The sequence below is a fragment of the Panthera tigris genome, chromosome F2 (assembly GCF_018350195.1).
Source record: "Panthera tigris isolate Pti1 chromosome F2, P.tigris_Pti1_mat1.1, whole genome shotgun sequence".
In the NCBI taxonomy this organism is placed as follows: domain Eukaryota; kingdom Metazoa; phylum Chordata; class Mammalia; order Carnivora; family Felidae; genus Panthera; species Panthera tigris.
The window spans coordinates 73373913-73400481 of record NC_056676.1 but is presented as its reverse complement, the minus strand read 5'-3'; the positions used below and the strand labels follow the sequence as shown (position 1 = coordinate 73400481).

At 51.0% G+C, this 26569-nt stretch overlaps 1 protein-coding gene and 2 long non-coding RNA genes across 7 annotated transcripts; 2 read left to right on the top strand and 1 right to left on the bottom strand.

Moving 5' to 3' along the window:
- Nucleotides 1-1581: 1581 nt before the first annotated feature.
- Nucleotides 1582-11960, bottom strand: LOC122235069. 5 transcript variants are annotated; one of them, XR_006213183.1, is made up of 6 exons: nucleotides 11797-11960; nucleotides 10260-10356; nucleotides 7775-7870; nucleotides 7170-7322; nucleotides 2131-2287; nucleotides 1582-1926 (listed from the first exon to the last, which is right to left on the bottom strand). It is a non-coding gene; the product is annotated as an uncharacterized LOC122235069 (long non-coding RNA). The 5 variants fall into 5 exon arrangements; XR_006213179.1 differs by lacking the exons at nucleotides 1582-1926; nucleotides 2131-2287 and having other exon boundaries at nucleotides 7121-7322; XR_006213181.1 differs by lacking the exons at nucleotides 1582-1926; nucleotides 2131-2287 and having other exon boundaries at nucleotides 7121-7322; nucleotides 7775-7843.
- Nucleotides 5475-7029, top strand: LOC122235068. Its single transcript, XR_006213178.1, has 2 exons — nucleotides 5475-5652; nucleotides 6733-7029. It is a non-coding gene; the product is annotated as an uncharacterized LOC122235068 (long non-coding RNA).
- Nucleotides 11961-13097: 1137 nt separating the features above from the next.
- On the top strand, nucleotides 13098-19155 carry LOC122234880 (potassium voltage-gated channel subfamily KQT member 3-like). Its single transcript, XM_042972874.1, has 2 exons — nucleotides 13098-13600; nucleotides 18989-19155. The coding sequence occupies exons 1-2, from the start codon at nucleotides 13218-13220 to the stop codon at nucleotides 19104-19106; spliced, it is 501 nt and encodes a 166-aa protein (XP_042828808.1). The 5' UTR covers nucleotides 13098-13217; the 3' UTR covers nucleotides 19107-19155.
- Nucleotides 19156-26569: the final 7414 nt, after the last annotated feature.

Sequence of the window (26569 nt, the reverse complement as noted above, 5' to 3'; positions counted from 1 at the left end):
CTGTGGTCTTCAGGGTAGCACCAAGCACTGTCACCAGCGTCTCTATTTCATACACAGAAGGATGAAGGCACAGGACGATTGAACCCGCCTAAGGTCACAGCAAGAAAGTAGCAGAGCCAGGAGCTGAACCTTGGGCTGCTTTGGCCCCAAGGCAGTATTCTTCTGGCCCTGCTGGAAGGCGCGGAAGGCAAGCTGGCATTTTGTAGAGCTGCTCCTATGTGCCAGGCACTACACTGGGCCCCGTATGTCTCTTTTGTCATTTTATAGCCACAGTATAAAGGACACATTTGTATCCCCACGTCACATATTGGAAAACTGAGGCTCAGCGATGGTTAGCACTTGGCCCGAAGTTAAGCAGCTACCAAATAGGGTGTGTGAATCTTGAAGCCAAGATTCAGGTTCGGTCTGCAAGACTGCACACTGCTCTTTTCTCTAAGCGAGAGTTTCAACATCAGCTCATGAAAGCTTTTCATCTGTGAAGCTGGTGGTTCCTTTGGTGTGGTCTAACAGATGGTGGATTCCATGGGAGGCCAGAGGTGTCCTGTGACCTTGAGGTAATAGTTAAACGTCTCGGACTCTCAGCGTCTCTGACCATAAAATGGATTTATGACATTCTCCTTCCCTTGCCCACCCCCAAGACCTTGGGAGGACCAGCTTTTGGCCTGAATAAAAAAACTATCTGTCCCAAACCCTCACTTTACAGATGGAGATACTGAGGCTTGGATAGGCTGCTTAGCTTCTCCAAGTTGCTCAATGAATCAATGACCGAAACTGTATGAGAACCCTGGAGTGTCAGTCAGCTAATGCTTTGTAACAACTGCTGAGGTTCATTGTAATGTTACAGACCTAACTCTCATGCACGTAAGATGAATATATGTCAAAGATTTTTTTTTTTTACACAACTCATTAAGTAATGAGAGTGATTGATGTTGAGACCAGCTCAAAGGAGATTTCCTTTTTTTTTTTTTAACGTTTATTTATTTTTGAGACAGAGAGAGACAGAGCATGAATGGGGGAGGGTCACAGAGAGAGGGAGACACAGAATCTGAAACAGGCTCCAGGCTCTGAGCTGTCGGCACAGAGCCCGACGCGGGGCTCGAACTCACGGACCGCGAGATGGTGACCTGAGCCGAAGTCGGACGCTTAACTGACCAAGCCACCCAGGCGCCCCTCAAAGGAGATTTTCAAGAACAGAGGGATATACAGACAGTCAGGAACGCTGCAATGAATTCCCTAAAAGATGCACAGCAGGTTACCATTCAAAAGACCATAAAACATAACGTTTGGGGTTATCTTTTCTATAGCGCACAAAACCATTGCATCTCTCCAGCACAAAACCCATTTGCATTGCTATCAGTTTTCTCTGAGTTAACTTTTGTCCCTAAGGAGTGGTAAAATAGCATCCTCCGTAGATAGTCAGCCAAAGGTGCAGATATCTATAGGTCAGAAGATCCCCAGAGGGCTTTCAGTGCTCTACCAAAAGGGCTCTAAAGAATCTCTTTTGCCGATTTCTAACTTTCCCGATATAGAAAACCACAGAAATTTCAATAGCTTTCAATCATAAGCATTTATTCATCCATCACAGGTCAGGAGGCAGAGGCAGTGGGAGGGCTCTGCTCCCCTCCGTCTCATTCTGGGGGCCCAGGCCGGAGGGGGCAGCGGCCGTCTGGAGCACGTTCTTGTCAGAGTGGGGGCCAGGGCTCCCAAAGAAGCACAACCACGTGATGCGTCTTAAGGCCTCACCTGGGAAATGGTACATTTTTACTTCCGCCCATATTCCACTAGCCAAAGCAGGTGACAGGAACCAGCCCAACATTAGTGGGAAGTATGGTGCTCCCATGGCTGTGGGGGATGGATATGTGCTGAGCAGTGGTAAGCATGTCGAGTTGTGCGAAGACTTGCAAAAACCATGTGGACACAGAGGCACTATGTAAACATACAGGAGCAAGAGGGTTTTAAGTGTGGAGATCAGTTGTGACCACCGGCCCCACCCCCCTTTCCAGAAGTGAAAGAAAGTAGGGTTGGCCAGCCGAAGGTTAAGTTTGGAAATGAGCTCGCTCTGATGCTTGCTTTCGTGACATAATCTTCTAATACCGGCCGGGCTCTCGTGGAGATATTTTACACGCTCACCTGTACTGGCAAATGGGTGCTGGCCGCTGAAAGTCAGTTGAGGAACACGTTTCTTAAGGAGGGGGACGTCTAGCTCTTAAGTCTGCAGAACCGTGCCTGGGGCGGATACAGAATGCCACGATACTCATGGCCACGAGAGGGGGTTTTCCTGGAAGAACTTTGAGAAATATTTGAAGTTAGAAGAAGGCAACAGCTGTAATAGGGCACTTGCAACGAATACATGGTATATAATATCTAATGAATTCATTTTTTTAAGTTCATTTATTTATTTTGAGGCAGAGAGAGCATGAGCAGGGGTGGGGCAGTGAAAGAGAGAGAGAGAGAGAGAGAGAGAGAGAATCCCAAGTGGGCTCGAACTGTCAGCGCAGAGCCCGACGCAGGGCTCGAACCCACAAATCATGAGATCATGACCTGAGCCCAAATCAAGGGTCGGACGTTGGACTGACTGAGTCACTCAGGCGACCTTTCATAAATTACTTTAATGTGTTGCTCTATTTTTAAGTTTGTCAGAAATAACTAGCAGAAAAAACACCTCATGGCCAACAACCAAAGATGAAGTTGGGGTGTCATCCACGGGGAAGCCTGAGACCAGGGTGGGAATCGCAGAATCACAGAACCTGAAACTTCTTCCTAGAGCAGGGCTGCGTCCAAGTGCGGCCTCGATGAAGCCGAGGAGATGGGGAACAGGCTGGGGGAGCACGGTTTCCCCAGAAGTGGGGGCCCAACGTCTCTTCCTCTTAATTCCATTTTTCTTCCTCTTCCTCCTCACCTGGTCCCGGGCCCGCTGGCTGCTACCATTTAGGAATTGCGCCCCCTGGTGTCAGGTGCTGTGCACTACACTTCACAGAAGCCCCACGGCTTTATGCCACCTGCCGAGTCAAACCCTGGCTGGAACTTCCACCCGTGAAGTCCGCGTGAGGCAGTTTCAGAAAATTTACAAACGAGCACCCACTTCAAAGGGAGCCTTAAGTCAATAGACTAGGCTGCTCTGCCTTTGAGGAAGAAGGCTGAGATGTTCTTTGCGTCTTTGCCTTCATCTATTTGTAGCATCAAAGGAAAAGTCAAAACGATGAAATTCTACCTAACATGATGTTGTGCAAATATTAAACGAGCTCATCTTTCTGTGACCTCCTGAGGAAGTTATTATGGCCATAATACTTAATATGTATGTCATACAGAGATAATAGAAATGGAAAATCAGGTTCAAAGAGATTAATGACAGGTCAGACGGCAAGAATAACGTAGCCCCCAAATCTACCTGTAATGCAACATTAAGCCCTCTGGGTTAGAGTGAGTTTCAAACCTCACCACCACCGGGTGAGGAAAATAGAGCTCTTAAGTTTGCAGAACCGTGCCTGGGGCGGATAGAGAATGACATCTCCATTTTCCGGAAGGGGAAACTGAGTCTGAGAGATCCGACTTGCCTTCCCCGAGGCCGCTTAGCCAGTGTGCCAGTGTCGGGACCGAAACCTAGATCCTCTGACGTTTAACCCTGTGTTATCATTGCCTTCCTCTGAAACACCGGAATGATAGTCTTTTGTGAGTTTCACATTCCCTGAGGAAAATTTTGTCTCGTCGTGAAGACCTTTCCAATAATAGGGACACCACCTTCTGGGCATTAAAGAAAAATCTAGGTCTGAGTTTTTGCTCAGCCACTGCTCTTTGATTTACATAGATTCCACATATATCCCTACAGTTAATATTCGGACAACCCGCATACATTCTCTTTTTTTCATTAAAATTTTTTTAAATGTTTATTTATTTTTGAGAGAGAGAGAGAGAGACAGAGTGTGAGTGGGGAAAGGGGCAGAGAGAGAGGGAGACACAGGATCCGAAACAGGCTCCAGGCTCCGAGCTGTCAGCACAGAGCCCGACGCGGGGCTCGAACTCACGGACCGCGAGATCGTGACCCGAGCCGGAGTCGGACGCTTAACCCGCTGAGCTGCCCAGGCGCCCCAACGCACAGACGTTCTTAAAGGTGCATTTGTGCGGAACCTACATCATTGGACGGTGGTGGGAACTGAATGAGGTGGAAAAGGAAAGGTGCTTGGCACGGGGCCCGCCACCGAGCAGGCGCTCGGCAGGTGGTTGGGGTGCCGGTTACACAGCCGTGGGATTCCTGGGAAGGCAACTGGCTGGAGATCTTCAAGCAGAGACCAAAGAATGCGGCTACAGATTGGAACTGATTAACATTTTATAGGCTGGGTTCACGATCCCTTAGTGGAATGTGAACTCCTTGGAGTGGGTTCATGTTACCGCCGAATTGTGTTGTCTGCCCCCCCCCTCCCCCCCTGCCCACCAAGTTTGTTGGTTGACTCTCTAACCTCCGGTGCTTCAAGACGTGACTGTCTTTGGAGACAGGGCTTTTAAACAGGTGCATAGGTTAATGGAGGCGGCTAGGGTGGCCCTCATCCAATCTGACTGGTGTCCCTGAAGAGGAGAGTTGGACGCATAGACGCCAGGGTGTATACACACAGGAAAGAACCACGTGAAGCCGGGCGAGACGCAAGCCAAGGAGAGCGGCCACGGAAGAAACCAGCCCTGCCTGGCACTTGGTGTTGGACTTCCAACGTCCAGGGTGGTGAGAATGTAATTTTCTGCTGCTTAAGTCCCCCAGCCTGTGGCGTTTTGTGACGGCAGTGCTGGCAAGGTCGTACAGGCTGTGACATCAGTGTTTCATAAAATGCGGAATAGCAAATATCACAGGGTATCATCGCATCAGGATAGCACTGTTTTGGTTATTTCTACGTCGATCGTATTACGTGGGCTGGGCTGTGATATAAAATGCGTCACCAAAGACGGAACAGCACCGGACTTGACACCCCAAACTTCTCTCCTAATTTGGATATCATATTAATTATTATTATTATAATGAACATGTTCGTATTCACAGTATGTCAGTTAGTATGTATTAAGTGCCTCTAAGTGCCAAAGGTTTATAAATGTGAACTCCCCTACTCTGGAAACATCCCTTCGAGGTAATTATTATTCCTATTTTACCGGTGAGGCTGAGACTTGGTTATTTAAACTGTCCAGGGTCAAACACCAAGCATTTTTTAGAGCCATGATTCTTGCCCAGAGCAGGCTATCTCAAAATAGGCTTTCCCTATTCAGCATCATTGTGCAGCTACCCATAATCCTCTGCCCAGTTACTTAGCACCCAGGCATCAGCTTCCCCTCTGCAAAGAATTCAGTGATGGAAATTAGGAAGACCTTGGACTTAATAGGCTCTGTGCATGCGATTGGCTAAGGGTACAATGGGCCTTTGATGATTGCGGTAAGAACACGGAGCGTGTCTCCAGTTGGCATGGAGCTTTTCTTCTTGTCGCTAAGGTAAACGGAGCATCGTGATGTCTGTGGGGGCGGGTAATGAGGCACAAAGGTCTGGTCCATCAGGACTGGAAGGAGGTGAGAAAATGGCCCTGACACTCCTTGTCTGAAGACACTCTGAATAGAGTCTTTGCCCACAGTATCCAGCCCTCCTGTGCAAGCAGGCTCCCGGCCAGACGCTCTTGAAAGCAGGTACATGGGCTCATTAGCAGGGAAATGGCAGTGGGTAATCGGAATATGTAAATGGCATGGGCAAACAGGGTGTTTTAACAATCAAGACCCGGAGAGAAGGAGCTTAATTTGGTAGAGAGAAAGGAACAGACTGCCCAGGGAGCCAATTACTGGAGCCAGAGGCTAGATGCTCAGCTTAGGGAACCCACAGTCAGAGCACAGAGAGGCTGGGACACTGGGTGAATTTGTTTCCACCTCTAAAATGCCAAGTGACCCACGACCCTGCTTTTTTCCAGATACCAATTTGTGCGGACTCTCTTTCCTAAATCCCTCATCCTTCCCTCGTCTCAGGGATCTGCCAGCACTTTCCTTCCGGACCTCAGCATCTCAGCTGGGCACCACAGTAGTCCCGCAGCTGTTTTCATGGAATTCGTTTCTCCCACTCTCAATCTGTCCTCTACGGAATCATCAGAAAGCCCTTTCTGAAACCACCTGGGACACATCACTCCATCCTTAAAGCACCTCAAGGTCCCCAAATTCATAAGCCTGGCATGTAGGCAAGCCTGCCCCACGGGGCCCCTGCTCCATTCACACTTCCAGACATCTTGCCCTGGAAATTCCATGCATTGTCTTGACTTCCAGCCTTTGCATATGCTGAGCCTTCTGCCAGGAACAGCATTCTCAGACAGTACCTCTCAGTAGCTAAAAGCACAGACTCCAGATAACCTTGGCCCCAACCCTGGGGCCATTAGCTCTTAGCCACATGACCTTGAGCAGGGTACTTAAGCCCTCCAAGTGTCATTTCATCATGGCTAATACAGAGAACAATAACCGTGATTCCTACCTCATAACTTTGCTGCTAGGATAGATGAGATCATCCGTATAAAGCTTAGCCCAGTGTCAGGCACACAGTAAGCACTCAATTAATGTAAGTAACGATGATGATGGATAAACATGTACCATGAGTCAGGTCATCAAGATGTGATGATGATACAGAAATGAGTAAAATTGATTTGCATTGTTGATCTCATCTTTTCAACTAAATATGGAATTAGATACTCAATTTTCTTTTTTTTTTTTTTTCCCTCCTGTTACCCACAGAGAGCCATTCATGAAACAGGAAATCAGTAAATGCCCACTGGAAGGATTAATGAATGAATTCATTAATGGATGAAGTGAATATCTTAACCCAATACAGGTTTCCCCCGTTACCTGCAAGGAGACCTTTCCTACCAAACCTTTCCTCAGCCCAAATGGCATAAAGCGAAGAAGCAATTAATACAGAATTTTTTTTTTAATAGCGTTTCCAGACCCTGAAGAAAACCTTTCTTCGGCTTTTCTGATACCTTAGGACACATTTTGCTAACGGATGCACAAAATAAATGGAGATGAACCACAGATGTTCCCAGATACAGGTCAGCGCCCCGGCAGTTGGAAGGCGTGATGCTGAATGCAGTTCCCAGTAAAGGAGCTGGGTGGCACTACCTTCCCCACTGGGGACGAGTGCTGTCTCTGAAATGGCTCAAGGCAGAGCATACCTTGAAAGCTGTCACTTTCTGCCTTTTTGTTGTTGCTGTTGCCGTTTTCGTAAAAGCGAAAGCCTTTTAAGATTTCTTTTAGTTAGTAAACCCAGGTAGGTCTTTCGTAAAAGTCAAGCGGCATAACGTAAACTTTCGCAAAGCTGGGGATACCTGTATATTTAAAAGGAGAAGAAAAGAAATGATATTAAGAAACGCCCAAAATAAATGTAAAGGTGAATGTAAGACCTGCAAATACAAGGCAGGGAAAAGAAACGCTTTCTCCAATTGAGAACAATCTAAGCGAAGTCCTTTAATTATTGCCATCTGGAGTGAAGGTGAACGCCATTTGGCTTGGAGCTCATTCATTCGCCATCCCGCCTGGCTTGAGCTGCCTTCCACAGTCCTATGTCCAGACTCCTTCGAGTAATTTAGTAAATGTGCCCGGTACATCACGGGCTCTCGGTCTAGCTCAAAATGGAGTCCGAGGTAGGGAGGTTGGGAAATTATCCCACCTTATAGATAAGGAGACAGGCTGGGTATGAGTCCAACAACCTGCCCAAGGCCACGAAGCTCAAAGTCACAGAGTCAGGGCTAGAATTCGAATCAGGGTCTAAATTCCATACCGTAAGCTGCTCTCATCTTCTGGGTGCCTTTTGCCTTTCTTCTGATTCATTCCCAGAAAGCTTCCTCCCCTGCAAGGGACCGAGAGTTCATGTGCCCTAATGTAGAGTGATATGACATCCAGGAAAAGGAAAACAAAGCAAAAACATGGAGCGAGGTAAGAGGACAGCACCTTTGATGGTTTGCTGTGGTTGAGTTTTCAAGAGTAAAGAATACACAGAGGGAAGCCTTTGGCCTGGACTGTGACAAGACCCAAAATTGGAGTTTGCCTGGTCTCCTCCGAACAGGCAATGGGTGTCTGTTTCCTTAGGAGATGCAAAGACCTGTCTCACTGGCTCCTCCCAGAGGTAGATTTATAACCAGGTGCAGAGCAAGCATTTTGGGGACACTGTTACTCGGTTAGCAGCAGTTTTATGGAATCCTATGATAGTGAGGCATCCTTAAGCCCACGGATGGTGCAACCGGCAGAAGCATGATGGGCAGGAAAGACGATTTTGTATCCAGGAGATGTGTCTGTTCTACCGGAGACACATCTTCCCCCAACCACGACTGGAAGGTCCAATGTAATCAATCTGCCACCAGGTGGCTGGCTGAACCATCAGAGAAGGTGCCATCCTGGAGGCTGAGCGTTGGTCCCCTCTGTTTGCGGATCAGGCAAAGTGCAGTAGTGTTGGCAATGGTCGCCCCCAGAATATTAACAGAGGGTACTTCTGGGCAACCAGACGACAAATTATGCTTGCTGCCTTTTTGCTGCTTGGTATGCCATACTTTCTCTACAACGACTAGGCATTTCTTGTGCAACAAATAATAGCAAATTTAAACGTGGTCTAAAACAGGGGCGCCTGGGTGGCTCAGTCAGTTAAGGATCTGACTCTCGGTTTGGGCTCAGGTGATGCTCTCGGTTCATGGGATCAAGCCCCGCTTGGGGCTCTGTGCTGACAGCACGGAGCTTGCTCGAGATTCTCTCTCTCCCTCCCTCTCTGAAAATAAATAAGCTTAAACAAAAATGTTCTAAAACAGTCATTTCGCGTGTTTAGGGAACCGGGTGACAGGGTAGGCAGGGCCCCCGTTAGCTTGTGCCCGTGAACCTGAGATTCCGTCCTGCTCATTTGATTACAGAAATAGTCACTGGAATGTCATGTCTCCGTAAGCATGTTTCTGTCCATCTGGTCACTCGAGGCTGACAGCCCTGGGAAGCAGGACATACAGGGGGAGGAACTGAGGCTCGGAGAAGATCTTTTGACCCCTCTCTCCTTACACATTCCCAAGAAGTCTCCCTGTCTGCAGGAGAGGAGTTCATTGGCCCTAATGCACAAGATGAAGGCCAGGAAAAGCGAAAACAAAACCAAATCAAAGGCATAGGGGAGGGGTATCAGTTGGCAAATCTGAAGACTAGGAATTGGTCCGGTTTTCAAGGTCACACACTGAGGTCGTGCAGAACCGGGATGCAAAACGGCCAGCGGAATGCCTTGTTTGTACCATGGCCCCCCGCCTGCCTTTCTGGATTCTGTGTTCCTGAGCTCTGTGCTGGTAGCCACACCCAGTTGGTACCTGGGGCTCTCAGGGACTTGAAGCCTCAAAGAAGATTCCTTTCAATGGAATAGAGTCATTTGATTTTGGTTAGCTGGAATCCGTGCTAGAGGCTGTTGAGATTACATAGTCCCACAGACAACACTGTGAGTGAGTGCATCCTGTTTTTCGTGACGTTTCCAAACCTCCTACCTGAACAACACCGCGCTGGATTGTAAAACCATTGAGCAAATCAATTTCCAAACTACATGGCAGTTTCCCTATCACCGTATTTAAGTGGACCAGGGTTATGAATTTGATATTGACTTTACCTCATGCTTTATGGGAGGCATGAACACAGCCCCTGCACTTGATCTTAAAACATTAATATTTGGGGGCGCCTGGGTGGCTCGGTCGGTTGAGTGTCTGACTTCGGCTCAGGTCATGATCTCGCGGTCTGTGAGTTCGAGCCCCGCGTCGGGCTCTGTGCTGACAGCTCGGAGCCTGGAGCCTGTTTCGGATTCTCTGTCTCCCTCTCTCTCTGCCCCTCCCCTGTTCACGCTCTGTCTCTCTCTGTCTCAAAAATAAATAAACGTTAAAAAAAAAATTAAAAAAACCAAAAAAACCAAAAAAACAACATTAATATTTGACAGTCTGGGGCTCTCGTCAAAATAGAAGTGTCTTCATGGGCCCAAGGATCCAAATTGTGATTCTGAAAATCTGAACTTTCGACTAATTGCGCCGTAACGACGTCTTCTTTCTACGGGGTCCTTGACTAGTCTCCTTTTGCGCTTATCTGGAGAGTCTTTGTGTTTTAAGTTCTGTCACAATGTTTTTGTCACCATGTTACTTAAGTCACAGTGAATACTAAGACTCTAAGAATAAAGACTTTCACGTCAGTAAAAGGCAAAACCCAAAATCTCATACACAAACACACAGCAAACGCTTGTGAGCCAGGCATTGTTCTGGGGGCTTTACCTTCCGCATTCAGTACTCATCACTGGTTCACGAGCCTACAGCACACCAGACATCCTTCTAGGCTTCAAGGGTAGGACTCTTGAGGCCCCGCTCCCGCCTGGTGAGATAATAGTGACCAAGTAAACAAAATGCAAACAGGATCATTTTAGGCAGTGATAAAGGTAACAAAACAGGACGGGGTTGAGGGCAACTTCAGAGAAGGCAGGTGCTCCCACATGCAGACAGAACTGTTCCCTAGGCATCGGGATTGCACTGGGATGGGAAGCTGGTGCAGGCGCTGGTGGGTCGGGGATGAGCACGGGTGGCTGAGCTTCCCTTTGGAGCGCCTCTCTCTTAGGCTCCTCCGTTTCTCTGCACTTTTCCTCCTTCCAGAGTTTCCACTGACTGGTTCCTGACCAGCCCCCGACTCCTTGCTGAGCATCGGTCTCTTCCTCAACGTGTGTGGGGGTCCCACTGCGCGCAGTCACATTTCCATCAGCCAGTCCACGCGGTCTACGCCAAGCCCGTCCCGCAGCCCAGTGACCCACGGATGATCGGTCTCAGTCGGGTTGTGGCTCTTATTTTCCAATAGGTTTCCATATGAGAGTCACTTTCTGGGCAAACTCTTCTGTGGCATTAAGTGGTTTATTTGTTTGTGCCAATACAACACTGTTGAATGATTTCGGCCTGTGTACAGTTTAACTCCTTTCTTAAAGGTACCCTTATTGGTTCCGAGATTTCTAAGGTTCTCCCCTCTGGCATTCATTCACACAGATCCTGTACCTTCTTTCCTTATGCCCGCACTCACACTTCCTCTCCCCTCCCCACCCCTCTCCACCCCCTCCCCTCTCCTCTGCCTACCCCTTCCCTCTCCCTTCCCCTCTCCTCTGCCTACCCCTTCCCTCTCCCCTCCCCTCTCCCCTGCTCACCTCCTCCCCTCTCCTTTCCCCACCCCTTCCCCACCTCCACCCCTCTCCCTCCCACCCCCTGCTCACCCCCTCCCCTCTCCACCCTTCCCCACTTCCTCCTCACCCCCTCCCTGTCCCCTCCCCATCTTTTCTCTCCATACCTGTCCCCTCCCCCATCCCCTCTCCTCCTGGCTCCTCCCCTCCTCTCTCTTTTTCTCCTGGGCAAACTCTCTCAGGCAATCCAGAGCTGGCAGTCCTTTGCAGGCCTTCTGATGGCTCTTCTCTTATGCACTAGGGATAGCTCCTTGACTTGGCCTTGCTCTCGGCTCCTCCCCCGCTCCCCACCCTGTCCAAGCCAGCCAGGGAGCCTGGAGAGAGTGGGAAGGCAAGGAGGCACCAGGTACCAGGAATGAAACCGGTGGCCCCGTGGGAGGGAGTGAGCGGGGAGCTATGTTCGAAGTGCTGGACCCTCACTGTCCTCTGCCAGTGACTTCACAAGATCTAGTCCCCGCCCAACAGTGGCCTCACCTCCCTCTGCTCTCCCCTGCACTCGCTGGGCTCCAGCCACACCTAGGCACTTGGGGTTCTGCTGCCTGGGAGGCTCTTCCTGACATTTCCTTAGTTGCCCCTGATTGCCACTTGGGTCTCACCTCAAAATGTCACCTCACAGTGAGGCCTTCCAGGACCAGCCAACGTAAGGAAGCTTCCCACTTCTGGCACAGCAGGCTAATTTGTTTCCTCATAGCACTGGCCGCTACTGGAAATCACACTGTGTTTGTTTTCTGGTACTGTCTTCCACCTTTCTAGAATGCACTCTTGGAGCGCAGGGATGTGCTGTGTCCCGGTGGGAGAACATGGCCCCTCTCAGTGGAAGCTCCCTCCCTTGGGGTTTAGTAACTGAATGAATGAACAGAGACTCGGGCAAGAGAGGGAATGCCTTGCTGGAGCCCACGTTAGGAGCCAAGCCAATTCCACGAGTTCTCTCTCTTCAACCCTCTGCTCCACCGAGCGGTCAAGGGCCAAGGGCCAAGGGCCAAGGGCCAAGGGAGGTGAGGGCAGCACTAGCCACCGTGAACCAGAAACCAAACAGGGCGCCGCCCAGGGTCGGTGGGCTCGCGCCGCGCTGGGCCTCGGCCAACCCAGCAACTTGGATGTTACTTCCAAAGCCAAGCGGCAGGACTGGGAGGCGAAAGGAAAACGTAAAGCTGCCGAGGCCGCAGGCCGACCGACGAATCCCCCCGCCCCACGCCCGGCACCCCGGGCCCGCCTCCCCTTCCCCTCTTGGCCCCCGCGCCCCGCCCCGGGGAAAGCCCCAACGCCCCGGGGAGCGCGGGCAGCCCTGCGCGGGCGACCGCAGCGCAGACGGGCCCGCAGGGCCCGCAGGACGCGCAGGGGTGGGGGGCGGCGGGAGGGGGAGGCGGGGCCCCGCGGGGGCCTCCCGCCGCGACGGGGCGGGACAATGGGGCCCCACCCCGGCGAGGGAGGGAGGGAGGGGGGGGCGCGGCGTGCGCTCGGCCCGCGGCGCGCTGGCTCGCGGCGGCGGCTGCGGGGCTGAGGCTGGAGCGGGCGGGGAGGGGCGCGGCGGGGGGAGCGCGGGGGAGGGCGGAGGCGGCGGCGGCGCGTGTGGCTGGCGGGCGGGCGGGCGGTTGGCACCGGGCTTGTAAATAAACTGCGATGCTGTCTCGGGCTCGCCGGCCCGGGTGCCGCCGCCGCCGCCGCCGCCCCGGAGCGCCGGTGCCAGGCTCCCGCCGCCGCGCGCCCTAGCGCCTCCGCGCCAGCCTCGCGCGCCCTCGCCCGCTGCCCGCAGTGCCCGGCCCGCGCCCCTCGGGGTCCCGCGGCTGACCCGCGCGGGATGTGACCCCCTTCCCGCCGCCCGGCCTCCCCAGCCCCCCGGGGGGCCCGCCGTCGCTTGCTTTTGGAGGGGGGGGGTGGGTGGGGAGCGGCGCGCGGATCATGGCATTGGAGTTCCCGGGCTTGCAGCCGCCGCCGCCGCCTCATCCACGCACCCCGAGCGCCCCTTCTTCCCGGAGCAGCAGCGGAGAAGGCGAAGCGGCCGGCGGGGGCGAGGCAGATGGGGCTCAAGGCGCGCAGGGCGGCGGGGGCGGCTGGCGGCGGCGGCGACGGGGGCGGCGGCGGCGGGGCCGCTAACCCGGCCGGAGGGGACGCGGCGGCGGCCGGCGACGAGGAGCGGAAAGTGGGGCTGGCGCCCGGCGACGTGGAGCAAGTCACCTTGGCGCTCGGGGCCGGAGCCGACAAAGACGGGACCCTGCTGCTGGAGGGCGGCGGCCGCGACGAGGGGCTGCGGAGGACCCCGCAGGGCATCGGGCTCCTGGCCAAGACCCCCCTGAGCCGCCCGGTCAAGAGGAACAACGCCAAGTACCGACGCATCCAAACTTTGATCTACGACGCCCTCGAGAGACCGCGGGGCTGGGCGCTGCTCTACCACGCGCTCGTGTGAGTACCCAGCCGCTCGGCGGCGCAGGTTGGGCCCGGGGGCGGGGGCCGGAGCCGAGAGGGCTCCGGGGCTTCAAAGCCCAGGGGCGCCCGTCTGCCGAGGGGGAACACCGGTCTGTCCTCAGTGTTTCTCCGCTGTGCGTGTCCGTGTGTCTGTGAGCCACTCTCTGGGTGTTGGACACCAGGGCTTGAAAGATGCAAGCGTGATTACCCAGCTAATTTGGAGATTGGATTGGCATGTCTGTGGGCGCGCGGGTGCGCATTTATGGCACCTTCTCCGGATGTTGGTATCGAAGCTTAAAAGAATGATGTGGTTTTTCCAATTAACGTGGAGGTTGAACAGCATAAAGCGGATCCTCCCCTATGCTCTGTTTCTGCTTGGGGTGGGTCCCTTCTCCTGGGATCGCTACGGAGTTTAGATGATGCATCTTGGAGTTGGGGATGGGAGTGGAACACTGCCCATAGTGGGGTGTGTGTGTGTGTGTGTGTGTGTGTGTGTGTGCGCGCGTGTGCGTGCGTGTGCATGAGCGCGGGTATCGGTTGCTTGCTTGTGCTGCCCTTCCTAGGGCTCCATCCTGGTGTAGAACCTGGTGTTGCTCTAACTGGGAGCTGGGACTGGTCAAAATGCGTGTCTTTGGGTTATTTTTACGGAAGTTAATGAACACGAGAGCGAGAGTACGAGAGAATGAGAATATCTCAGGATCGAACCTGGAGAGCTGGGGCTTAACGGTGCCAAGAGATGAGGGCCGCAATTTATTTTGGCTGAATACCTGCATGATTTGGTCCTGATATTCCCCCCACCTCAGCTGCTGCCCCTAGCCTGGCCTTGGCTGGACAGGGGTGCGGGCCACGTGAAGGGGCCTGGGCTGGAGGTTTGACCCGAGGCACCCTTCCCCTAGAAAGAGCCTCCTTGCTAGTCAGGATGAAAATGCGTTGCCGGAGAAGGAAGATGGAACTCCCTTCTGCACCTGACACTTGGGACAGAAAATCTTATACTTGGGGAGAGAGACAGGATGTAAATGGTGACGTTCCACCCAAGAGAGGAAATCAGAACTGTCGGCACACCCCAGGGCTGGCAGGGCATTTCCAGTTACCCCTTGCCTCCTGTCTGTGGCTTAGTCATTCTGATGGCTGCTTCTTGGGAAGCTGTACGTTACCAGCATTTTCGCGGAGAATTGGTCATAAGTTTGGCCCCTCCTGTGCCTTCAGTGGTGGATATTCCCCTGTGTCCTCCTGCATTTGACCCATGACGGATGTGGTCCCAGGGAGTTCAGGGAGCCTTGGAGTTGCTGCCTGCCAATCATCCTTGGTTGAATTGCTTTTCCAGATTTGGCCACCAGGTGGGGGCGTCTGCACAGGACCTCAGACTTGGCAACAGGTTTCTTTGGAGAGGTTGCAGAAGCCTGGAGAGGATGCCTCCCTGAAACTGGCAGGAGGGAGGGGGGCATCCGGCCAGGAGGAGCTGGCAGGAGGGAGGGGGGGCATCCGGCCAGGAACATGAATTTTGGATGGTCCAGACTCCAGCATCCACTTCTGCATGAATTTGCAGGTGTTAGTGGCTGGAGAGAAGGGTTACCAGAATCTTCTACTTGCTTTCTTCAGGTGGTAAAAAGCGATTGAAAATACATTCATTTCTGTTTCTAGCACTGTATTTAGTTAAACTGAACTGAAGGGGGTTCAGTTAAATTGGCTAATTAGTTAAATTAATACTGGAATGTGATAACGAAAAAAGGCACTACAATGATTTGAATGCACACAAACATACCTACCCAGACTCGACCTGCCTTTTGCATGTGAGTGGTGCTCACCATTTATTGGCTGACTTCCAACCCTGGGGTCCCACGGCAGCTTGTGGGGTACCTCTTTCTTTCTTCTCCTCCCACCATTCTCAGCTAGCACCCCTGCGCTGCCTTGTTCAGCCTGGAGGAGGCATAGCTAAGGCCTGTTACTGACGGAGTCTCGGTTTTATCCTTCTTTCAAATTATCCCATCACGCGGAAGCAGGTTTGAGACTGCCAAAGCCTGTAGCCTCAGTTTCCCCGAGAGGGCCAGGAAAATCTGAGAGTGTGGGATGAGGAAGAGGTGAATGCCCAACCAGATGCTTTCAGACATGCAGATCATTTATTTCATTGAACTCTCTCCAGGATCTTATGAGGTGGGAATTACTATCTACGCTTTATAGATGAGAGTAAGAATACTTCAATGGGACCACTTGTCCAGGATCACACAGCTACTGCTCTGGATGCTCACATCCGAATGCAGTGAATCAACTCCTGTTTTGGGAGCCTGGATCCCAGTTCTGACCCTCTGCCAACAATTTGGGGGCTCTGGGTATTTCACTAGGCATCCCTGGGTGCCCCTCACCCCACTGGTAACACAGGGCTCTTAGGAACGCCTCTGCCCTCACTTGCTGGCTCCCGGCTGGCAATGGCTAGAAATGGAATTTGGAATCAAAATGGGCTAGTCAGAACCCAGGAAGCACAGTGGCAGGAGAACGCGGAGGGGGGCTAAGGTGCTGGTGGCAATGCCGGTTCTGATGGACCGGGAATCGCATACCTAGTTAGTGGGTGCATCGTACGCCCCTCCTCCAGCTCAGAAGGAAGTGCAGTCAAGTGAACAAATTGAACTTTTCATTGATGATTCAGGGTTTTGCAAGGCACTGAAATTCGTGCTCCGAAGCATCCATTATCCTGTTCTGGGCTGTAGCTAATGGCATGAGGGGGGCCAGGAAATTGGGCTGACCACGGGTTCACACGCTAGCACAAGCTTTTCTTTATATTTCAAATGAACCAGTTCTGTGAGATGCACTTGCCTCCCTTCTGCCCTAAATAGAGACGATACAGCAGATGCGGAAACCAAAGACCCTCACCCCCAGTCTTCTCCCTTTGCCTTAAATGACCATCCCTGTTTTCTCCTGGCTACTCACTTTCACCCTTGGCCCAGCTCTGGTGTCGTTTTCCTCCGGGAAGCTTTCGGCTGACCCGGCCGTCCCCACCCCACGTTGAGCTAGAATTGCCCTCCTCTGCAGTGCCCCCAGCTTTGGGATTTTGCACATTGCATTGGGTTGATCTGCTTGCTCGTCTCTGCCGTTGAACTGAGAGCTACTCGAGAGTTGGGCCGTGGCGTTCTCTGGCTTCGTTCTCAGTTTCCCGCGGGCTGCGGGGTCCGTGGTGGTTACTCGTGTACGGGTGAGCGGAAGAATACTCTCGGGTGAACCCAAACTGTGCTCTGTGCGGCTTTCCTGCTGTCACCACCATTGTCGCCACAACACATAGGCACAGTCAACATTATAGGACGTTAGTGATAAGAATAGCTCACAGGAGTCTTAAAATGGACTGAGGGGAGGAGGGGGAAAGGGTGGGAGACCAGGCTTTGACCCCAGTGTGGCCCGTGCCTTCTCTGCATCCCGAGCCTGGAAAGGATTCTGCTGTTGCAGAGAAAGTGGTGGACTTGGAGCTCCCGTCCGGACTGACTGAAGTGTCTGTGACTTTGCACGACCTGCACGTTGGGGATGACGACACTCTGCTGTCATCTGAGTGAAATTAGCCCAACGTCAGGCCCTCAGGATTCATTGGTTGATTATGAATAAGGTCTCCCTAAAAGCACATACTGGGGCGCCCGGGTGGCTCAGTCGGTTAAGCGTCCGACTTCAGCTCAGGTCATGATGTCGCGGTCCGTGGGTTCAAGCCCCGCGTCGGGCTCTGTGCCGACAGCTCGGAGCCTGGAGCCTGTTTCCGATTCTGTGTCTTCCCCTCTCTCCGCCCCTCCCCCGCTCACACTCTGTCTCTGAAAAATTAATAAGCCTTAAAAAAAAATAAAAAAAAATAAAGCACACACCACTGTTTGTTCTGGCACCTTCCGGGGACTCCCCCTTCCTAGCCTGTCAGTGTAGAGATGCTGGCTTCATCTTGCGGGATTGACACTGCACTCGCTTCCTGCTGCCCTCGCCGCCCCCCTGCAGCCAGCCGGGTGTGATCACTCGCTCACCCGTTGACAGAGCGAGGGCAAATGGTCACAAGAAATACCCCCTGTTTGCATTCCCCAGCCCTAACCTCAACCCTAACCCTAACCTTAACCCTGAGGTGGGCTGAGCCCCGGGACGTCATGAGAGGTGGGGCCCGAGGACCCAGCAGCTGCTCTGGAAAGGAAAAGCCCGGCTGGTGGACTTCTTAGCATGTTGACTAAAGATCCCTCTTTTTAAAAGCCGATCAGGATTCCAGGTGCTTTTTTTTTTTTTTTTTTAATATGAAATTTATTGTCAAATTTATTGTCAAATTTAATATGGAATTTATTGTCCGGGTTCTTTATCCATTCATCTGTCGATGGACATTTAGTTCCTTTCTACGTCTTGGCTGTTGTGAATAGTATTTCAGTAAACATGGAAGTGCTAACACCCCTAATTTCAATTCTTCTGGATAACGATCCGGAGGTGGGATGGCTGGGTCGTAGGGTCGTGCTGTTTTTCGTTGTTGCGGGACCTCCATATTGTTTTCCACACTGGTGGCACCAATTTATGTTTCCACGGACAGTGTGCTAGGCCTGAAGTTTCTCCTCATCCTCACCAGCATTTGTTTCTCTGTTTTTTTTTTTTGTTTTGTTTTATTTTGATCATAGCCATCCTGAAAGGCATGAGGCATGCTATCATTGGGTCATCCTTTCTTGGGTTGTGAGAGCCTGGTCTTTGGAGTCAGACCTGGGTTTTTTTTTAGTTTTCTTTTTTTTTTTAATGTTTTCAAATTTATGTTTAAGACAGAGAGAGACAGAGCATGAATGGGGATGGGGCAGAGCGAGAGGGAGACACAGAATCCGAAGCAGGCTCCAGGCTCCGAGCTGTCGGCACAGAGCCCGACGCGGGGCTCGAACTCATGAACTGTGAGATGGGGACCTGAGCCGAAGTTGGACGCTTAACCCACGGAGCCACCCAGGCGCCCCCATGGAGTCAGACCTGGGTTTAATGCAACTCGGCCATTTCCTAGCTGTGGGACCTGGGGCAGTTTGCTCACTTTCCTGGATTGCAGTTTCTTTGTTTCTGATCCGGAGAGAATCATGCGAACCTCCCAGGGTTGACATTCAATTGAGGTGATGATATATAACACCTAAACATGACGCTGTGCTGGTTTGCAACCTTGGGCGTTCCCGGGGTTAAATCTGAGACTGGCCCCGTGTGCAGAGGGCAGGGAGAGACCAAAGAGAGAGGCGGGCCACTCCAGATCCATAGGCCGGCAGGCTTAATAAGCAAGGGAACTTATCTGCGAGGCTTGTCGTGGGTGCTGGAAGCTGAGCAGATCTCCCCACCCGCCCTCCAGAATCTTAAAGGTTTTCAGAGAGTCCTTAATGGGATTCAGTCCCATACGCAGTACAGCCGTCTGAGCAACACCTTACTCTCCAGGCTGCGTCTTTGGCTCAGCTCCCACTGTGGGAACCGTGGACAGCGCGCACATTCCAAGGTCGAGGGAGGCGGTGAGGTCCAGCTCGCGGGTCACCCGGCGGTCACGTCCTCTCGGTGACCTCCTCCAACGCACTGCAGATACTCAGTAAACATTGTTTCCTTTTTTGCTCCCGCTCTCAGTCGCCTTCAATCTGCCTTCCCCTGGCCCCCCTCATAGGATCCCCTCGCCCCTCTCCCCTCTCTAATAACCTCATGTTATTTTCTTGTGGTTTTCTGAATGCGTTGCCTTCTTTCTGCCTTTCCTTTTTTTATGCTACTGTTTTATGATACCAACCACCGGAGTCGGATGAAGACGTCGAGGAAGGGGTTGACCGCAACAGCCCTCAGTGTCAGGTCTCCGGGCCCCCGTGAGGCCGTGTGCTGGGCGGGCCTGTGACCGCAGGTGCCCGGTGTCTCACTGTCCAGGAGCCGGGCTCACGTCAGGTGGCCTCAGCACTGGAAGGGAGACTACGGGGTCTCCCCTTTACAGGTGGAAACAGGTTCTGAGAACCTGCATGATTTGCTCAGACTCTTGGAGCGACCTGAGCGGCAGAACGGGGATCCCGCAGGGGTGTCCCGCCTGGGTCACAGGGCTGTCTGCACCGCGTCACTGTTGTCCCCAACGGAAGACGATGCGGAAGACAGGTAACAGGGAGAGACTGAAACTCTGCCTTCCTGGGAGAGGCACCTTGTACGGCTGTGTTTCTGAAAAGTCCCCAAGGAAGGGGCACTTGGCCAGCTTAGTCGATAGAGCATATGACTCTTGATCTCCGTGTCCGTGAGTTCGAGCACCACACTGGGCATAGGGCTTCCTTTAAAAAAAAAAAAAAAGTTCCTAGGGGAAGGCAGTGTGGCTGGTCTGCAGACTACGCACTGAAGCACAAGGCTTTTCAAACTTTGACATGCGTGTGACCCACCTAGGTGAGAAGGTACCTTAAGAAAAACCTGGCAGACTTTTCTCGAACCGGTCATCAATTTGTGAATCAAACGGACTCTACCCTCCTCCTGAATAATACAGTGGAAATGAACAACATACCTGCCGTGGGGCCTGAAATGACCGGAGTCCATTCATGAAGAAATAATTAACAAATTCACATTGTGGGAAGTCTTGCAATTTGTCTGGCACGGACTCTTCCAAAGGTCCCTGATGTAAAAACAGAGAGACCTGTCTCGGTTAAAGGAGCTGAGGGGCGCCTGGGTGGCTCGGTCGGTTGAGCGTCCGACTTCGGCTCAGGTCACGATCTCGCAGTCTGTGAGTTCGAGCCCCGCGTCGGGCTCTGTGCTGACAGCTCGGAGCCTGGAGCCTGCTTCGGATCCTGTGTCTCCCTCTCTCTCTGCCCCCCGCTCCCCGGCTCACACTCTGTCTTTCTCTCTCTCTCAAAAATAAATATTACGAAAAAATAAAGAATGTGAACCTCTATGGACATTGCAGTATTATTTATAACAGTCAAGACAAGGGAACAGTCTTCGTGTCCAATGGGTGGGTGAATGGATAAAGAAAATGTGGTAAGTAGGCACAATGGAATACTGTTCAGCCATAAAAAAGGAGACCGTACCATTTGCAACAACATGGATGAGCCTTGGGGGCACTTCACGGTGAAGAGAGTATATGTGGGTATTATACTCCTCTTAACTTTTTAAGTTAAATTAAAAAAATAAAAAGTTAAAAATACTTTTTTTTTTTTAAAGGGCCCTTGGGTGGCTCAGTCAGTTAAGCGTCCAAATAAGTCAGGCAGAGAAAGGCAAATACTTATATGTGGAATCTTAAAAAACTGAACTGAGAAACAGATCGCATTGATGGTCGCCAGTGGCCAAGAGTTGGGGGGAAATGGGTGAAGATGATCAAAAGGTACAGACTTCTGTTTGTAAGATGAGTACGTTCTGGGGACCTACGGGACAGCGTGGTGACTATAGTTAATACTGTATTGTATATTTGAAAGTCGCTGAGAGAGTAGATCTCAGAAGTTCTCATCACACGCACACATAAACACACAGAGGTAACAACGTGACGTGTTAGATGTGTTTATGAACCTTCTGTGGTCATCATTTCCTAAAACATATGTATCGCAAATCACGTGGTACGTCTTAAACTTACTGATGTTACGCGCCAATTACATCGCAGTAAAGCTGGAAGAAACACAAATGAAATTCATGATTCTTCATTGGACCCCAGATGGGAAAAATAAATAATAATAAAGGGTGTGTTATAGGGACAGTTAAGAAAATTTGAACATGGGCTCCATATTAGATAACATCACTATGTCAAAATTTAATTTCTTGAGTGTGGTAATTGCATCGTGGCTATGCAGGTGAATATTCTTTTTTTTTTTTTTTTACACAAGCTGCATGGTGCAGTCTTTAGTGGTGAAGTGTCACAATATCTCAACGTATGTTCAAATGTTCAGCACACATACAGACTATATGCAAGCATACTTACGTGTACAAAGTACACACAGATAGGAGGAGAGAGAAAGGCACGTGAGGCAAAAATGTTAACAGATGGAAAATCACGGTGAAGAGAGTATATGTGGGTATCATACTCCTCTTAACTTTTTAAGTTAAATTAAAAAAATAAAAAGTTAAAAAAATATATACATATTTTTTTAAAGGGCCCTTGGGTGGCTCAGTCAGTTAAGCGTCCAGCTCCTGATTTTGGCTCAGGTCATGATCTCACGGTTCGTGGGTTCGAGCCCCGCCTCCGGCTCTGTGCTGGCCGTGCGGAACCTGCTTGGGATTCTCTCTCCCTCTCTCCCTCTGCCCCTCCCCACCACTCACGCTGTCTCTGTCTCTCTCAAAATAAGGAAATAAAAACTTAAAAAAAATTTTTTTTCTAAAAAACACTGAACTTGCACAAACAGCACAGAGCACATACATGGATACAGAACCAGGCCCCACCCCAGAAATTGATACCGTTGGTCTCTGGGGATCCAGGCATGTTCCTTAGGTGATTCCAGATGAAGCCAGGCCTGAAAACCGTTGGCCAAGCTGGACAGGCTCTCTTAGATTCCTGGATGCTGTAAAGAACGTGCCTCAAGTTCCTCTCCACCTGGGGCTTGTGCCCGGGTAATGACACACACACAGTGCAGGGGTGCAACGTAGCGTGCTGAAGTCATTCGTTTCGAGACCACACATGCTGATTCAGGTGCCACGCTGGAGGCAGATGAGCCATAATTCTCCTCTGGAAAGAGGGACCTGAGCAACTAAATTTGGTAGTCTAGCAATGCAGCGAGAGAATGCAGATGAGGAACCAGTCAGGCACGAAGGCCGCGCTCTGTTGAGCCTCCTGTGTTGGGTGAAGGGAGCTTTCTCCAAAGGAGGTTTACGGGGCTGGAGAGAAGAGGAAAGTCCTCCTGTGTATCCAGCTGAGGACTAAGTTTCCTCTCCTGCTTGAAGAACCAAAAGCCACATGCAGTTAACTTGAATACTACCAGTTCCATCCACGTGGCCACAAAAGGCCAGATTTCCTTCCTTCTCATTGCCAAGTAGTGTTCCATTGTGTATACAGACCACAACTTCTTTATCCATTCGTCAGTTGATGGACACTGAGGCTCTTTCCATAGTTTGGCTGTTGTTGAAAGGGCTGCTATAAACATTGCTAAGTGAAATAAGCCATACAGAGAAAAACAGATACCATATGTTTTCACTCTTATGTGGATCCTGAGAAACTTAACAGAAGACCATGGGGGAGGGGAAGGAAAAAAAAAAAGAGAGGGAGGGAGCCAAACCATAAGACTCTTTTTTTTTTTAATTTTTTTTTCTTAATGTTTTTTATTTATTTTTGAGACAGAGACAGAGCATGAGCAGGGAAGGGACAGAGAGAGAGGGAGACACAGAATCGGAAGCAGGCTCCGGGCTCGGAGCCATCAGCACAGAGCCCGACGCGGGGCTCGAACTCACAGACCGTGAGATCATGACCTGAGCCGAAGTCGGATGCTCAACCGACTGAGTCACCCAGGTGCCCCCCATAAGACTCTTAAAAACTGAGAACAAACTGAGGGTTGATGGGGGGTGGGTGATGGGTATTGAGGAGGGCACCTGTTGGGATGAGCCCTGGGTGTTGTATGGAAATAATTTCACGATAAATTTCATATTAAAGTAATAATAAAAAAACTTGAATACTACCTTCTTATTCTTGCATGGTTAGGAAGCTCCCCCTTTCAACTTGGTGTTCGTGAAAAATAATTCCCTTGGCGTTTAAAAGTCTCATAGATCAGCCGGGATTCTGCGGTATTTTCCAAAGAATCAAGAGGCCCCGCGCTCTGTATTTTGTCTGCGCCTTCAAGTGTTGACAGAATGAAAACAAAATTTGTCGCATCTCTTTCAAACGGGGCAACGTGAAGAGAAGCCAGGGAAAGATCTTCGAATGTGGATTGACTAAGACCCCCTTGCAGACATGGTGCCATGTGGTTCTGGTTTGGGGTGGCCCAAGACAGGTGTGGGTTTGTCAGAAGTGCACTGGGGTGAGGGCACTAGGGTGGCTCAGCCGGGTAAGCGTCTGACTCTTGACTTCGGCTCAGGTCGCCATCTCAAGGATCGTGAGTTCGAGCTCCACATCAGGCTCTACGTGGACGGTGTGGAGTTCTGCTTGGGATTTTCTCTCTCCTTGTCTCTCTGCCCCTTCCCCGCTTGTGCACTCTCTCTCTCTCTCTCTCTTAAAGCAAATAAATAAATAAATAAGCTTAAAAAAACACATTGGATGCGCCATTAGGAGAACAGCATTAACTGTGTGGTTCAGACACCTCACTAGTCCCACAGTCTGCAAATACCCGCCGCATGGGATTGATGTGAGAATCCCTTGAGACGATGTGGGTGGGAGTATTCTGCAAGCTATGGTCGTGTAACACCCGGAGGTAGCGTTTCCTTAAAGCCGTAGAAAGATCAGGGGAGCCCATGGTTGGGACCTTTCTGTCTGGAGCATCTGCTCACGCACGGATTTGCCTCACTGCTGTCTGTGCTGCGTTACCCGATACCAGGAACCCATTAACTAACTGACTAGATTAACTAGATTAACTAACCAGATGTACTAACCTAGCCCGTACATCTACAGGGGTGTCCGCTTCCCTAAGGTGGTCACCTATGGGGAGACTGATGAGGACAAGGTTTGCAGGTGACAAGGTGATGTCAGTACCGAGGTTTCAGGCCACCTCGGGTTTTCAGGTGTCATCAGGTGCCATCCACACTGTGGCCTTGTCGGGCGGGACTTTTCATTCTGCCACGGAGGAGTAGAAGAGTTTGTTTGAAATGTTCTCTTGGGAGAACAAACTGGGAAGGAATTCAGGAAGAAGATCGCTTCTTGCACGGAGTTGAGGAAGAATAAAGGTGTGTGTGGCTCGCAGAGCGTCCCGTACATCAGCTGTTCTTGGATTCCTCCTGTGGTGGGCTTCCCTCCATGCTGAAGACCTGGGCTAGAGTCTCCTTCTCCTCTTCTCCATCCTCCCGTCCTTCTAGAGACCTTTAAAATCGCCTGGACCCTGTAAGAGTGTTACGGTTGAGTTGGGGGCCTATAAATCCAGCGTATCAATTATAACCAATGTTTCCTGCATCATTTCATGGATTATTATATCCCTCCTTGGGCAACATTAATGAGATTCCTGCTTTATATGTGTTAGTAACAATAACTCTTACAACAAGTCCTTTCTTACGAATTGCTAAATCTGGCTTTCCTGAGGAGCGGGCAGCCTGACAGAGCATTTCTGGGCCATTGGCCCTTAGATTCTTTGCCAGCTTGCTTTAGAGGCACCTGAGTGGCTCAGTCGGTTGGGTGTCCGGCTCTTGATTTCGGCTCAGGTCACGGTCTCACGGTTCATGGGTTTGAGCCCCGCATTGGGTTCTACACTCATAATGTGGAACCTGCTTGGGACTCTGTCTCCTCTCTCTCTCTCTGCCCCTCCCCCACTTGCTCTCTGTCTGTCTGTCAAAATAAATAAAAAATAAACTTAAAAAAAAACTTGCTTTAGCAGTTCAAGCCCACTTCTGCCTTTGTGGGTGTCTTTTTGAAGGGATGGGATGGAATATTACCTAACGTGACTCGGAAACACTTCGCTAGGGGAATGCGTTCATCCAGTCCGGGCCATCTGTACTAATGGAAAATCACTTAGAACTATCACGCTGTTTATCTCCCTCCTCCTACCCTTTCTTAGAATCCCAGCCTTTGCTTTGGCCCACCCCACACGTGTCAGTCATGGATGCTTCTCCACCTGCTGGTGTCGGTCCAGAAAATGAAACCTGAAGGGCTTCGTAATCAGCAAGTCCAGTGAAACTGATCAGCTGTAGTTACGTGACAGCCATGTATGGGATTTATGGACCCGGCACTGAGAGAGGCACTTGGCCAATTATAGACCCTAGAGGCCTTCAGAGCTGGAAGGAACTATAGAGAAGAGGAAACTGAGGCCCAGAGCAGTGAGAAACGTGCCTCCAGTCACACTGCTGGCAAAGGGAAGACTTGAACTCAGACCTTCTTCTAAGGCCAGCTCCCATTCGCTTCTGCTCCTGACCCTCCAACAGCTGTATAACAACGGAGCAGTTTTGCTACAACAGAATTCCTCTGGGTTGCACTGGCTTAGAGTCTGGATCAAATGAACAGAAGAGTCGAGCCAGGGGGCAGGCTGATCAGGCGTCCATACACAGGCTCCAGATGGCCGCTCGCGGAGGAGGGTTTCTCCTCTGCTGAAATTCCCAGGGCCCAGAGCACCTTTTCTCCACCCCACCCCCGCGCCCTCCTGTCCTCTCAAGTGTCGTGTCAAGGAGTCTCTGATTTCCGTTGAGCTCAACATTGAGGTGGGGCTTTCAAAACCATCATCTGGTAACTGATGTTATAATCCATTTGGGTTGTTTATAATGTCACCTATGGCTGGGCCACCTGGGTGGCTCGGTCGGTTAAGCATCCGACTCTTGGTTTCGGCTCAGGTCGCGATCTCACGGTTCGGGAGTTCGAGCCCCGCGTCGGGCTCCATGCTGATGGTGAGGAGATTGCTTGGGATTCTCTCTTCCTCTCCCTTCCCCTCCATTGCTTGCACTCTCTCTCAAGATAAATAAACTTAAAAAAAATTTTTTAAAAATGATGTCATCTGTGGGACAGCACCACCACTTAGTCCATTCATGGAAACTTGATTTATTTTCATGAACAGCAGGAACTGACATTTATAAAGTCATTTCCCTGTGCCACGTTGGGGTTAACGCTCAAGATGGCCCTAAGGTGTGGCTGAGACTTCAGCCACCAGGGGTCCGGAGTTCTCACCCTGGGTCTTAGGCTGATTTGCTGTGTAGTTTTCAAAACGTCACTTTACCTCCAATCTGATAAAAATGGACCTAACGCTCCCTGCCTTCCAGGTTGTTGAATGGATTACATGAAGTGATTCATCCAAGCACTCAGCAGAGTGCTAACATTGGACCTTCGCCTGTGTTCTTCCAGAAGCTCCCGGAGCCAAGGAGCCCAGTGCAAGTGGTTTATTTGACACAGGATTATTTAGTCTTACTTTCACGATCTCTTCTGTGAGCAGTTTTTTAAGACACTTTTTTTCCATAATTGCCCCCACTCATGAC

Bases quoted from the DNA above. Each gene is read 5' to 3' on its own strand.
- LOC122234880 (XM_042972874.1), top strand. From the start codon at position 13,218: ATGGGGCTCAAGGCGCGCAGGGCGGCGGGGGCGGCTGGCGGCGGCGGC. The intron at 13,601-18,988 runs GTGAGTACCCAG...CTTACTCTCCAG, and splicing joins CTGCTCTACCACGCGCTCGT to GCTGCGTCTTTGGCTCAGCT.